Below are 13,873 nucleotides of genomic sequence, written 5' to 3'. Positions count from 1 at the left end.
ACTAAAATTCATGTATGTATTCAGAAAATCACAACACAAAGTTAAAGAGAAATAGAATTTACATACTAGAGGAGCAACGTATTTCATCAACCTTCATCTTCCCCATGTAACGTGCTAACTACAAGCAATACGAGGAAGAATAATGTTGGACATATTCCAACATCTGATTCCAGATGTTGATCCTAACCTCAGGGAATCTGTCATTGGAAAGGAAAATTTCTAGCAAAAGATTTCAAAAGCAAATGGAGGAGCAGGTAAGGGAAACAAAATGCATGGCACAGACATACTTTTTTCAAGTACATTTCTTATAATTTCATATAGATTGTAAATGAATTATATTACCCATCTTTGTATCTCTTCCTAGTGCTTTATACATATTTATTCCCTTATTAAGAATGTTATATAAAAAAAAGAATGTTATATGATATACTCTGCACATAAATTACCTCTTAATATCAGAAAAAAATTAAAAAGTATAGTTACTTATTGCTACTTAAGTTAGAGATCTTTAGGTGATAGGACCATGTTGATACGAAAAAGACGGGAGAACTGTGTAAGAAAGAACACAGATCATATATAATGACTATCCACGTGACAGCTCCACCTGTAATAGTGACAGCAGCTGCAAGCAGCTAGGGAAATGTAACTGATAGTTTCGAGTAGGAGTTAAAGATACAATTTTAAAAGATATCAATGTAAAAAGATATAACTTCACTGATTTCCTTATTTCAAATAATTCAAAAAGCTGATTCTCTTCATAAATTTTCTGTACAATACAAACCTTAACAATTTCTTGTCTATTTTAAGCTGGGATAATAAAAACAATTTATAATATTGGATAGTCAAATGTAAGATTAAGATACTTGGCCTTATAAATGAAAAACCTAATGTCGCTACCTCTCATTTGCAGAATTTTATCTTTAAAGAAAAAGAAAATTTTAGATAATGACCTGTAAATTTGAATCAATGCTGACATTACCTGGCATAGCATTCCCACTTATGTCAGCATTCATGACAGCAGTGAAAACAAAGAAAAATAAACATTAAAGTAGGCGCTTAAAAGAAGGGGAGATGTAAAGCATAGGTATATTCTGCAGTATAGATAACTTCCTCTTGGAAATTAAATACAGGAAAGCTAAAGTTGGCTAGGATTCTATGCTGTGCAACAATTATCAGACTAGTTGATCCTAATGAAAGGTTATGATTTTTTTTTAAAGATTTATTTATTTACTTACTTACTTACTTACACAAGCACTGGGTACAGTCAGAAGCACGGGAGGGTGAGAGGATTCACCAGAGCCAGAGCGGGGAGCAGAGCAGGCAGAAGGACCGAAGGACACTGCTGAGGGGAGCAGCGGGCGGCAGGAGAGGTCTGCGCGCCATGCGGGACCCTCCCTGGTGGCCCGGGAGCAGCCGGGGATCGAACCGGCGCTGCCAAGGATGCGGGCAGCTTCGCAACCCAGCGCTCAACCGGTGCGCCACCGGGGAGGCCCGAAAGGTTATGATTTTTATAGCAGCCCTCTATATTTCTTGGATCTGCAGAGATATCTGAGATTCGGTATCAATCCAATATCCTATCTCATTTGAGACTTTAACATTCATTACAGCACAAAAGTAGTGACCTATAATCTCTGACACTATAGAGAAGGAAATACTTCTCAGGAAATAAATGAAAAGCTAACTAAGTTTTGTTTGTTTTTTTTCCCCCACAATTAACTGTACTCTCAATTAAGCAGTTTAAAATTATATATTGACTGATTTTAAACTCTCCTTGTTCTTATGAGCCATTGATTTTAAAGACAGCAGAGGTCTGTATCTCTATAAATTTGGGGTACAACTGCTATAAATATGTCTTAAAAATTGCAGAAAAAGTTTAAATGCTAATATACCTCTTCAAGTACATGGCTCTGGGTACTACTAAAACTATTAATTTTAGCTGCATAAAATTTGGTCTAGCTTGATTAGAATAAAGCTAAATGAATCACAATGAAATTAACACCCTACTTATAGATAAAACTCATATTAAGTAAGACAAGACTTTTTTACTTATTCTTAGATTAATTACACATTTTTCTTGGCATAGCCCTTTGCAATAGACAAGTGATGCTCCAAAACAGTCTTTAAAAAAAATCTTCTGTCAGGAGCCTCCCCAGTGGCGCAGCGGTTGAGCGCTGGGCTGCGAGGCTGCCCGCAGCCTCTGCAGCACCTGTTTGATCCCCTGCCCCAGGCGAGGGTCCCACATGGCGCGCAGACCTCTCCTGGCGCCCACTGCTCCCCTCAGCAGTGTATTTCTTTGTCAGTCTGCCTGTTCTGTTCCCCTCTCTGGCTCTGGTGAATTCTCTCACCCTCCCGCGCTTCTGACTGTACCCAGTGCTTGTGTAAATAAATAAATGAATAAATCTTTAAACAAAAAAAAAAAAGTCTTCTGTCAATGTAGACCAATGAAAACTTCCATTATTGAAGAATAATTAAGGACTTACCATGATATCAGCAATGACAGTAGCAAAATTTTGTAATGCTATTCTAGTATGACTGGCCTATGGTATTTCCAGTTTTAAAACTGGAGATCTTCCAGGTCATTGTTTATCTTGAAAGCAACAATTTCCCCACAGTAACTAATCTACCCAAATGCATTACCCCAGGGGCAAATTTCCAGCAAAGCTGACTAGCCTGTGTGAAATCTACTGTCACTTGCTATCAATATTCATCTGTAATACTCTGAAATTTTACCAATTAGGAATTTGTCAGTATCCTTTTCAAAAAAATGTAAAGAGACAAGTGTTGACAAAATTCTTTACCGTTTGGACTGTATGTAAATCAACTTCTCCTATAACTACCTGAGACCAAAGTACCACAGGAACTGCAAACGCAGACAGAAGGGTCAGCGGGCTGAGTGCTGGCTAAGTACAAACGTCCGGGAGGAAGCAGTCAGTATGGAAACTTCCCGAAACAAGAATGTGGGCGCCGAAGAGCCCTGGATTTCAATCTGGTTTCACTACTGATGATGTGACTTTGAGCAAGTAACTTATCTCTCCGCACCTCAGTTTGCTCTACTGTAGGTAAGAACACTACCCCACAAGCTGCCGGACATGACGTACACCAGCACAGCGCCTCATGGCTAACAGATTCTCAAGAGAGGACAGTCTCCTTCTTTCCATGTGCATCACTCAGGCACCAAAGAAAGGGAGCAGCAGAGACTGAGTATGAACAGGGCGCGAGAAAAACATTTGAAAATACCACCTTGAAAACCAGGTTCAATCCAGAAAATTTCAGAAAACCCGTCTTTTCTCCGTGCAACGCCCATCCTTCCTTCACGACCATATTGTCGAGTCCCAGGACGTACTCAGTACACACAGTGTATAGTGCACTAAAGCTATACATCATGACATTTTTAATCTTATATTAAAGGAAAAAAACAGACTTGGAAGGTGAAGTGAAAACCAATCTTCCATTCAATCCAATGCCACAAATGCTACACTAATGCCTTTCAAGAGGAAGCTGCGTCTTGTCCTCCGCAGGCGAGCAGAACGCACAGACGTGCAAAAAAGAAAAATCCTTCCTTTGAAGGAGTCCGTAGTTTTAAGTTCTCCGATTTCAGAGAATTTTATAACAGTCATCTCTGAGAAACCCAATTAGTTCATAATTTAGGAAGTTTGTCCATGTTCTTCATCACTATGAATAGCATGTTAGAGCATTAGGAAGAAAAGCTACAGAAAACTGCTGGTTTTTTTTAAAGATTCTGCTTGTACTGCTAGTCAAATTGTCATGAATTTTTAAATTTTCAATACAAAAACTTACCTGCTAAAATTTCAGTGTTTCGCGCAGCTATTGTTTTTACTTTTATTATTCCTGATTCAGCAGCCTGTGAGAATAAAAATACAATGAAAAGCTTAGCTATCATCAGGAGTTATCTAAGGGAAAGAAATCACACATGACAGATAAAATCTCAAGCACGTAAGTCACTAGCATCTTTTTTATTTTCAAAACGAGACGCCAAGCAGAGCAGGGACATAAACACTTGGTGTCCAGTGACTGACTGGTCATTCACACAACAGGTCTGCCCCGGAGGACGGTGCCTCTCCATGCTTCAAGGCACGCTGGGAATGCCCCTGCCCCCCCGTGGACATAAATGTTCAGAAAATAAAAAAATAAACATGCCCATATGAAACCGCAAAGCACCACACCATCAAGTCAGATTATTCTGCATTAGAAGAGACTATATAAGCGAGAACTTCGTTACTACTTTGAGGTGACGGTTTTTGCTAAACACCCAGGCCATGCTCCTCAAGCATCGACAACAGCTCTTCACAAATACGCCCAGCGGACACCACTCGGCGGTCATGACGCTCTCTCCGCAGGGCCACGGGGCTGTTCTGTCACGACAGCCATTCCCCGCGAGGTCATGCCCGTCACGCCACCTCACGCAGCTCACACACATCCGCTTCTCCGTCGCAGCTGGAAGCCCCACGAGGAGGCGAGCCCTATTTCATTCACGCCTCCCGTCAGCACTGCTCCTCCTGCCCGCCCTGGCGCCTCGCACACAGGCCACACGGTCAGCGTCTGACTCAGAAGACACTGCTGCAGAGGCGGACGTGGCACCAGGGCCGCGGCTTCGCTGCCCGCCACTCTCGGCTCGGTCCTGCTCGCGGGCCGCTTCCCATGGTGGCACTAGAATGTTACCGTCACTCCACACCTCACCATTTCTTCTCACACCAGCCAGGTAAGCAAAGAGGTGGGGGTGATAAGGATGGTGAAGGTCTAAGCTAGATGACACTAATCAAGGTGCTCTGGAGAAAGAAAAATTAAATTAACTCATCTAAATCCAAAGAGCCGACGGAAGGGGAGCAGGGGTGACCGCCGAGGGCAGCGCAGGGCCGCCGTGGAGAGACCTCATGAGCGTCCCCACCAGCAGGACGCGGAGACTCACACACGCACCAAGTTCAATACCGTTTCCTTCACAAAAACTCCAATGCATTTTTCATGATCTCTCTGAGAGCAGAATCTCAAAATTAGAACAAATTCACCAAAGGTCCACATGAAGGATTCCCAAGGCACAGCATGAAACAAATGAGGGGTTCAAATAGATCACAATGTTGATAGAACAATGCACTCGGGAGCACCCGGGAGGCGGGAACTGTCTGAAGGCTTGTGACGATGTTAGGTGACAGGTAAAACTCAAAGGACCTAAAGTCAAGTCCACACTTGGGAATTCGTAATAGATCTAGAACTATTAAGAATCTCTGGATTACAAGCAGACATACAGAAAAACCTCTGATACGCACGACAGGGTTTCCTAACCTACCAAATGCTGAGACTGAAACGCAGGCGACGGGGAACAGCGACACGCACACGAGCGGAGCGCGCCTGCGTGCCGGGCAGCCCTCGCCTCAGCATTCCAAAAAATTTAATCTCCAGCAAGTATCTAATTGGCCCCTCATAAATAAACAAATGCTTTGCACCATGGCGGAGAGAAACAAGATGCAAAACCGACGGTTAGACAGGAAGCACGGAGTGAAACAGCAGACGAAACACAGGCGTGAGCGGGGTGAGGGCACGCGGGAAGGCAGGGCGCGCACTGGCTGCAGAGCCGCGCGGGAGCGGCCGCTGGCTGGCTGGGGACTAGCTGGCGCCCGGCAGGCGCTCCCGGTCACTTCATGAACAAAGAGTGAAAGAGGAAAGAAATGAGAAAACTGCCTGGAAAGTTGGTCCATCCGTGAAACAAACGGAAGAGCAACATTGACAGTGCGGCTGGACGGCAGGTAGGATTCCAGCTGTGAAAGAGGGGAGGGGGTGACTCCAGGCCAGCGCAAGGAAGCTCAGGAGGCGGAGCGTGGAGCCGGAGCCACCCCAACGGAGCTGAAGGCGCACAGCAGGCTGCACGGCTGGGCTGGTGGAAAAGCCTGTGAAGAAAAGCAGAGGCGATGAAGCTGGCAAGGAAGCCCGCGAAGGCCTCTGAGTATGAAGCAGCTACTCGGGGTTCCCGAACCGTTGAGGCGAGTGCCATGGTGGTGGCAGCACGGAGAATGCCCGTCACAGGTGCTGCCAGGCCAGGCTGAAGGCTGAGCCTGAACTAGAGTAACCGCTGAGAAAACAGAAAAAAAGGAGGGAGGTGGGTTGGAAATCACAGCGCGACACGGAGCAGCGGTCAGGCGGGAGGACAGCCCGCGAGGACCAGCACGAGCAACGGCAGGTGCCAGCAGCAGAACCCGGGGGCTGGGCCGCACGGAAAGGCCATGTTTTGAGGAACAGAAGCTCAATGGTGAGCCCCGCCTAAAACGCGCGAACGCTGCTCGCCAGGTGGGTAGGAAGAAAAGTGGACCATGGACCGTGGGGGAAGCTGCGGGTGTCCCGGTGGTGGGGGCGACGTGGTAACGCCCGCAGGGGGGGACCCTGCACTTCTAACGTGCGAACAGCACTGTGAACCAACGTCACCTCAATGAAGAAGCAAATCAAGTGGCGCTGCTACCCCTGCAGCCCGTCCGCCTTCTCCCCCGAGCTCCGGCTTGCCTTCCTCGGGAATCCCACGGGCCTCTCCCGAAGACGCCACGTCGGGCACTCCTCCTGCCACGGGTCAACTTCTCCCGTCGCCAAGGCAGTTTCCCTCACACTCCCTACCACGGCCTCTCCCACCACCAGCCCCTCCTAGCAACAAGCTCACTTGCTCCCTCATCCCAGACCAGGCGGCCCGGGGTCACACCCCTGTGCCTCTCATTCCCATTTGTCCCATCAACGCCGTTCTGCCCCCCTCCCTCCCTCTGCCCCAAGATGAGGTAGACCTCTCCTGCAGCGCCCGCTGCTCCCCTCAGCAGTGTATTCCTTGGTCGGTCTGCCTGTTCTGTACCCCTCTCTGGCTCTGGTGAATTCTCTTACCCTCCCGCGCTTCTGACTGTACCCAGTGCTTGTATAAATAAATAAATCTTAGACGTCTCAGGCTGAGTCAGTTTGCATGCCCGTGCCTTTGCCACCCCAGCCTTCGGGGGGCCCGCGCTCCAGCAGGCACTCCCCTCTCTCCCAGCCCCAAGGCCACAGGCTGCCCAGCTGACTCTCCCCTCCTGCCCGCTATTCCCCGCGCCTGGCGGGCAGCATGGCCACCCACATGCGGGAGAGACCCTGTGCCTCCCAGTCAGATCCGGAGTTGGAAACCAATGTTGTCTCACTTAGGGGGGAAAAAAACCTCAAAAAAAAAATTCCCTCTTCAGTCCTGATCTCCTTACTTTATATTATTCCTGGTGTATCTTAGCTACTTGTATGGTTATTATATAAACTGATCCTCCGAGACCTCCCTCTCTTAGGGCCACACTATCCTTTCCAAACACTTGCTGGCCGACGCCATCTGGACGTCACACGGAGTCTCAATCCTAATATACTTGCAAGCTCTCACTGTCCCCACAGACGACTGTTTCTCCTACAGCCCTTCTTGAGGCAATCCAGCCACCTCCTCATGACAGAGGCTGGGGAACCCTCACAGCATCAGCACCAACTACTGAGTGGCTGAGAAAAAGCCTAACAGCCACCTTCCCAAGGCAAAGCCTGTGCTTCCCCCCCCCCCCCCAGGTGACACCTGCTCTTCTGCTAAATAACGGCAGGTGGAGTCCGCTGACAACTGAGGAGACAAAAGTGTTTGCAGAGCAGGTTCCTTTTGGAAGCATCAAATCCAAACTTCATAGGGCAAGTTCTCATCACAGAATCTTTCCTGACAGTGAAGGCAAGTCATTTAAGTAAGTATGAAAATAACTCCGAATTCCTCGGCGAGCTCTGCGGGAAAGCAGCAGCCTCCGGAGCGGCAACTGCTTGTCCCTGGTGCACCACACACTTCTGAGACAGCCGAAGTTGAGCAGCTTTTTACAAAATTTGCAAGATAAAGCAAATGCCAAAATGTCAATCCAGGAAGGACTCCAGACCCCACTGGGCTCACTACCTGGGGCCCCACACCCTCTGGCTGCGGCCGCGTCCCCTGCAGTCCGGGGGGGGCCGAAGAGGCCGAGGCGCCGGGGCCCAGAGCCAGACGCGCCCGCCGAGACCCCCAGGGCCGGCGCCCGCCGGCGGCCCCAGACGACCGGCCCCGACGCGGCAGGGGCCTGGGCAGCAGGGGACGGCTCCGCTCCCCGCGCGCAGGTCCCCCCGCAGCGGGACAGCGCGCCGCGAGCCTCAGCGCCTGTGCTCCGGCTCGGCCGGCCCCGAGCTCGGGGGGCCGGGGAAGGCGACCCCGACCCCGAAGGGGCCGGGCCGAGGGGACACCGCGCGCGGCGCCCGGACAGGCCCGCGGACCGCCCGCCGGCGCGGGACCCCGAGAGCTGAGGCCGAAACGAAAACCAGGCCGGCTGGGGGGCGGGCGCGCCCCGGGCCCCCGCGACCCCCGGGCCCCCCGGCCCCCGCGTCCCCCCGCGCCCCGGCCCGGGCCCACCTCCTTGACGGGCGGGAACTTCTTCCTGCACTCCAGGGACAGGGCCCGCAGGTCGCTCTGCATGTTCTCCAGCAGCTTCTTCACCGCCTCGGGGCTGTGGGGGCCGGACATGGTCCCCCGCTCTCGGCCCAGCCTCGGCGGCGCGAGCCCCGGGCGCGGCCCCCTCCGCGCGGCCCCGCGCCCCGCTCCGCGCCGCGGCGCCCCCGCCCGCGGGCCCCGGCTCCGGCCGCGGCGCCGAACGCGGGCAGGTGCGAGCCGCTGCGCGCCCGCGGGCCGGCCGAGCTGGCGGAGGCTCAGCGCAGGCTCCCCGGGCCCCCCGGCCTCGCCGACGCCATTTGCCGAGTCGCCCACAATCCCCGGCGCGCCCGGACACGTCAGCGGCGCTTCCGGGCGCCGCGGCCACCGCCCCCGCCGCGGCCAACCCGGGCTGCGAGCTCGGGGGCGGGGCCGGCGGGCGGGGCGGGGCCGCGCTCGGGGCAGGCGCACTTCCGGGGCGGGGGCCGCGCTCGGGGCAGGGCCACTTCCGGGGCGGGGCGGGCGCCTCCCCAGCCTCGGGGCGGGGCGTCGCGGGGCGTCCGGCCGCCGCGGCCTCCGGTGGGCTGGACGGTGCTGGGCGGGCGCCCGGCCGCTGCCTGGCGTTTCTCCCAGGTGTGCCGAGTCGGGGCGCGCGTCAGCGCCTCAGGTCGCTGCTTTGGGGTGTGGCCTGTGCCTGGTCCCTCTGGGCCGGTCGCCCCAAGTCCACGCCGACCCCTGGACACTTGCTTTCCTGCTGCGGCCCTGCTCGCCGCGACCCCCTGCCGGACAGGCCGGCGCGTCCCCGAAGCCGGGGTGGCTGCTGCTTCCTGCCTCGTTCCTGGCGGGGGCGCCAGCAACGGCCACAGCACTGGGCATGCTGCGGATGGCGAGTGGCCACTCGTTGCGGATGGCCAGTGGCCACTCGTTGTCCATGGCCGGTGACCACTCGTTGTCCATGGCCGGTGACCAGTCGTTGTCCATGGCCGGTGGCCACTCGTTGTCCATGGCCGGTGACCAGTCGTTGTCCATGGCCGGTGGCCACTCGTTGTCCATGGCCGGTGACCAGTCGTTGTCCATGGCCGGTGACCACTCGTTGTCCATGGCCGGTGGCCACTCGTTGTCCATGGCCGGTGACCAGTCGTTGTCCATGGCCGGTGACCACTCGTTGTCCATGGCCGGTGACCACTCGTTGTCCATGGCCGGTGGCCACTCGTTGTCCATGGCCGGTGACCAGTCGTTGTCCATGGCCGGTGGCCACTCGTTGTCCATGGCCGGTGACCACTCGTTGTCCATGGCCGGTGACCACTCGTTGTCCATGGCCGGTGACCAGTCGTTGTCCATGGCCGGTGGCCACTCGTTGTCCATGGCCGGTGGCCACTCGTTGTCCATGGCCGGTGGCCACTCGTTGTCCATGGCCGGTGGCCACTCGTTGTCCATGGCCGGTGACCACTCGTTGTCCATGGCCGGTGACCACTCGTTGTCCATGGCCGGTGACCACTCGTTGTCCATGGCCGGTGACCAGTCGTTGTCCATGGCCGGTGACCAGTCGTTGTCCATGGCCGGTGACCAGTCGTTGTCCATGGCCGGTGACCACTCGTTGTCCATGGCCGGTGACCACTCGTTGTCCATGGCCGGTGGCCACTCGTTGTCCATGGCCGGTGGCCACTCGTTGTCCATGGCCGGTGACCACTCGTTGTCCATGGCCGGTGACCACTCGTTGTCCATGGCCGGTGACCAGTCGTTGTCCATGGACGGTAACCACTCGTTGTCCATGGCCGGTGACTAGTTGTCAATGAATAAAACCGCTGCTAAAAGCAGAGTTTTGATGCTCAAATAAGGAACAGTGAAAAAGACCTCACTCTGTGACTCAGACCCCAAGGACTCAAAGCTGAGCAGAAACACACACGCGCACACACACGCTCACACACACACACACACACACACACACCAGCTTCTGCAGGATCCAGGTCCCTCTGCTTTTGCCTCCCGAGCTACCCAGTAGGAAGCGGAGCGAGGGAGAACCCTGAGCCAGGCCCCGGGGGGAGGTGAAGACGTGGGTGGACACCTGCGGACAGCGGAGCTGTGACCCCTTTCCAGGATCCAGGAGGACTTGGGATTGTCGCGGGCAGCAGCTTGGGCTGGGAAATAAGATCTTGCAAATATGTTGTAAAAAAAAATAATTTCTTTTCCTCTTGCTCTAATGAGTAAACCAGGGTGGATGACGGTGACAGGGGAGGTGACAGTCGGGGAGGTGGTAGAAAGATCATTTGTGCCCATTTTGCACCTTCGGGAAAATTTGTGACTATCACCTCATGTGGCACAAGCTTTGTGCACTAAAAGCTGTGGACTCTTGAGGGGAAGCAAGCTGAAGTGGAATACGTGGCAGACATGATTCATGAGGTCTCAGGGAGCTCTTGAAATTTTTTTTCTGATTGGTTCGTTAATCTAGGATCAAATTCTCACCAATGCCTTTCCCATGTAGCCAATTTTTCTTTAATTTTTTTAAATTGTCAGTAACTGGCATGGCTGATTCAACATCCTTTTCCAGAGAGCATTTTGCATCTCTTCCCTTTGTAATCGAGGAATGCACCTGGAATTCATGAATCAGAAAAGTACTTAATTATGATTTGGAAAGTCAGTTTCTTTGTAACTGCAGCAGTTACCTATGTCCAGTATTTAAATTTCTTTCAAGAATCAGTCTCTTACATAGATGTGCCCAGAGATTTCATTGTCCCAGAAGCAAGGTGGGGCTTTATGTCAACATCAAACAAGTTATCAGAAATAAAAAATAATCTTTGATTCTCCAACGTAAGAAATCAGCTAACATCGGGAGCTCTCATTCTGTGAAACAGAATCATTTCTCATTAGTAGCAAAAACCAAATATCCAAATAGATACTGTTCTCAAGTACCTCAAGAAAGGACACGCAGCCTCTGGCACTGGTTCGATCCCCGGCTGCTCCCCGGCCACCGGAGGAGGGTCCCACATGGCGCACAGACCTCTCCTGCCGCCCGCTGCTCCCCTCAGCAGTGTCCTTCGGTCCCTCTGCCTGCTCTGCTCCCTGCTCTGGCTCTGGTGGATCCTCTCACCCTCCCATGCTTCTGACTCTACCCAGTGCTTGTATAAATAAATAAATAAATAAATAAGTCTTTAAATAAATAAATAAATAGCTCAAACAGTAGGAGATCAAAGAAATAAGAAATGTGAGAATAAGAAAGAAATTCCAGCCACAAAATAAGGTCCCTTGGAAATCAAGGGACAGTTTGGCCTCACAGAGAGAAGGTCGTGAGGGAATTTTAAGGCCCTTTGGCGTCCTGCGTGCTTCAGCTCACAGCAGTTGGGTGTTGGCTTCCTTCTGCCTCCTCGCGTGCTTGCGAATCACCCACACGCGGACGGGAAGTCTCTGCTGCTGGCGTTTCTCCTGCTTCTGCCAACCCATCACTCATTCTCGACTCTCCGTCAAGCTTCTCAGAAACGGAATCTAGATACTAGAGCCTCCTTCCTCTTCCCTCGGCTCCCTGTGGCCTTTACTGCTCTTCTTCGTTCTCTGTCTTTTGAGCTCCCTGTCACCCCCTCGCCGACCGAACACCTGCCTGTTACGTGCGCCCTTCAGATTTCTAAAGAGAGAATCGAAGTGGTTTAATTAATCCAACGTAGATGGCAAAGGCCGTGTCTGTTTCTTCCAGCCCCATCCATGTCAGTGAGCACAGCAGCCCCGCCGGCCTTGGCGCTGGCCTTGCCCTGGTTCAGACAGCTCGGCTGAGGGCGGCTGGCCTGTGCCATCCGTGGGAGGGGGGCAGATGGCACAAATCACGGGCGTTTGTGCTGAGACAGTGTGTGGCTATCTGGTTGTTGAGTGAATTCTTTAGAAATTTTATTTGCAAATATGTTAGTAAATACCGTGTGAGCCACTTTTCATCGGTAATTGTTTTTCAAGTATTTTTAATTTAATTTAATGTTTTTGTTTGAAAATTGAAACTGTTAATCTCAGAATTCATAGCCATCGTGGATTTCATGTTAAATTTATTCTAATCTCATTCTGTTATTTCTTCCTTTGACATCACTGATTCCCTGTCTGTGAGTTTTTTTCCCTGACCTTTTTACAGTTTCATTTTTCAAAGAATTTTACTTAGTGCTGAAACGACTCTTTAAGGCTGCTTGGTACAGAGTGTCTAGAGGTTTCTGAAAACATATTCCCAGAGAGTCCCTGAAGCTTTAATTTCCAGAGTTAAAAATCATAACTCACTGATTGGTCTCAATTCCATACTGACTGAATAACAGGGATGATTCCTTTGAGGAATAAGCAATTATTACAAAAAGACAAATTGTGAGTAGAGAACCTATAATTTCCTCTTTGCAGAACGGTTCCTACCTGGAAGAATAAGTCGCTTCTGTGTTTCTTAGGGTTGCTCTCGAAAATTCTTTTCCTTTAACACTTTACTTTCTGTGCTCACAAGTAGCTGCTTTCAGAGCATGAAGTGGTTAATTCCACCCGCGTGGGTCCCGCCGCGCAATGGCAGCTCACAGGGAAGGAGCAGCACAGGACGGCGGAGGAAGAGGTTTGTAACACAGATTCTCTGTTTCCTACAAACCTTCTCCCAGCAGATCCTTCCCCTTCATCGCTGTGTCAATCCACTGTTGGAGAAATAATTCTGCTACTAAAAGCCGAAGCCCAGCACCCGGATAGGTGTCCCAGGGCCTAGCCACGCTCAGACTTCACCAGCCAGAGGAGGCGCAGGCAGAACACATCTGGGGTAGAGAGGCAGAGGGGGGAACACCCCGCAGCACTGTCAGAGTCCAGAGGAGCCCAGACCCCTCCTCCCTGTGCCGGGACAGTTCTCTGGAGATGCTGACAGTGAACAACAGGTGATTCCAGAGGTGCTTCTGGCAACTAGTTCTGCTGCATTTAAACCACCTTAGGCCCTCGTGCTGCAGTCTTCGTTTCAGCCAGTTCCCGAGACCAAGCCCAGCGGGCCAGTGTCCTCAGCTCCTTTCAGCCACAGCCCTAACTGCCACGTCTCCGCTGGAAGCCAGGCCGCGGGGGCTCGGGCCAGACGTGGCGTCCATAGTCTTGATTCAGAGCAGCTCGCCTGATCGTGTTTCTCGCTCCTGACTCTCCCCTGGCCGCGGCCTCGCTGACTGTACTAAGCGGGTTCCCTGGGAGCAGACCCACAGGAGGGATTTTTCGAGGATGTGTTCCCAGGAGGAACCGGTATAACAGGGGAGTAGGGATGCAGGAGAGGTCAATAGGACAGTGCCCGGGGGGGGGGGGGGGGGGGGGGGGGGGGGGGGGGGGCGGGGCAGCAGGCGCAGTGAGGAACCCTCAGGCAGGGAGCTGTCTCCCGCTCAGGGATGGGCCAAAGGCTCTGCGTTTCTAGGGCAAAGAGGTTCCCGGAGCTCAGGGGTAATCCTGACGCTGGAGCCTGCTGGGAGCGGAGAGGCAGGCCAGGCTCCC

At 52.3% G+C, this 13,873-nt stretch overlaps 1 protein-coding gene across 4 annotated transcripts in view; it reads right to left on the bottom strand.

Annotated features, from left to right (window-relative positions):
- Positions 1 to 8,515, bottom strand: part of MON2 (MON2 homolog, regulator of endosome-to-Golgi trafficking) — a gene marked incomplete at both ends in the record, with an annotated part of 61,674 nt that extends 53,159 nt beyond the window's left edge. For all 4 annotated transcript variants that reach the window (XM_084254992.1, XM_084254991.1, XM_084254993.1 and 1 more), the window contains 2 exons: positions 3,799 to 3,862; positions 8,405 to 8,515. In XM_084254992.1, the coding sequence (XP_084111118.1) occupies positions 3,799 to 3,862; positions 8,405 to 8,515 (175 nt within the window). The remainder of the gene's footprint in view (positions 1 to 3,798; positions 3,863 to 8,404) is intronic.
- Positions 8,516 to 13,873: the final 5,358 nt, after the last annotated feature.

Source organism: Talpa europaea (assembly GCF_964194135.1).
Source record: "Talpa europaea genome assembly, chromosome: 15".
Taxonomy (NCBI): Eukaryota; Metazoa; Chordata; class Mammalia; order Eulipotyphla; family Talpidae; genus Talpa; species Talpa europaea.
Note: the sequence above shows the minus strand (reverse complement) of the source record. Positions and strands in the feature narration are given on the sequence as shown.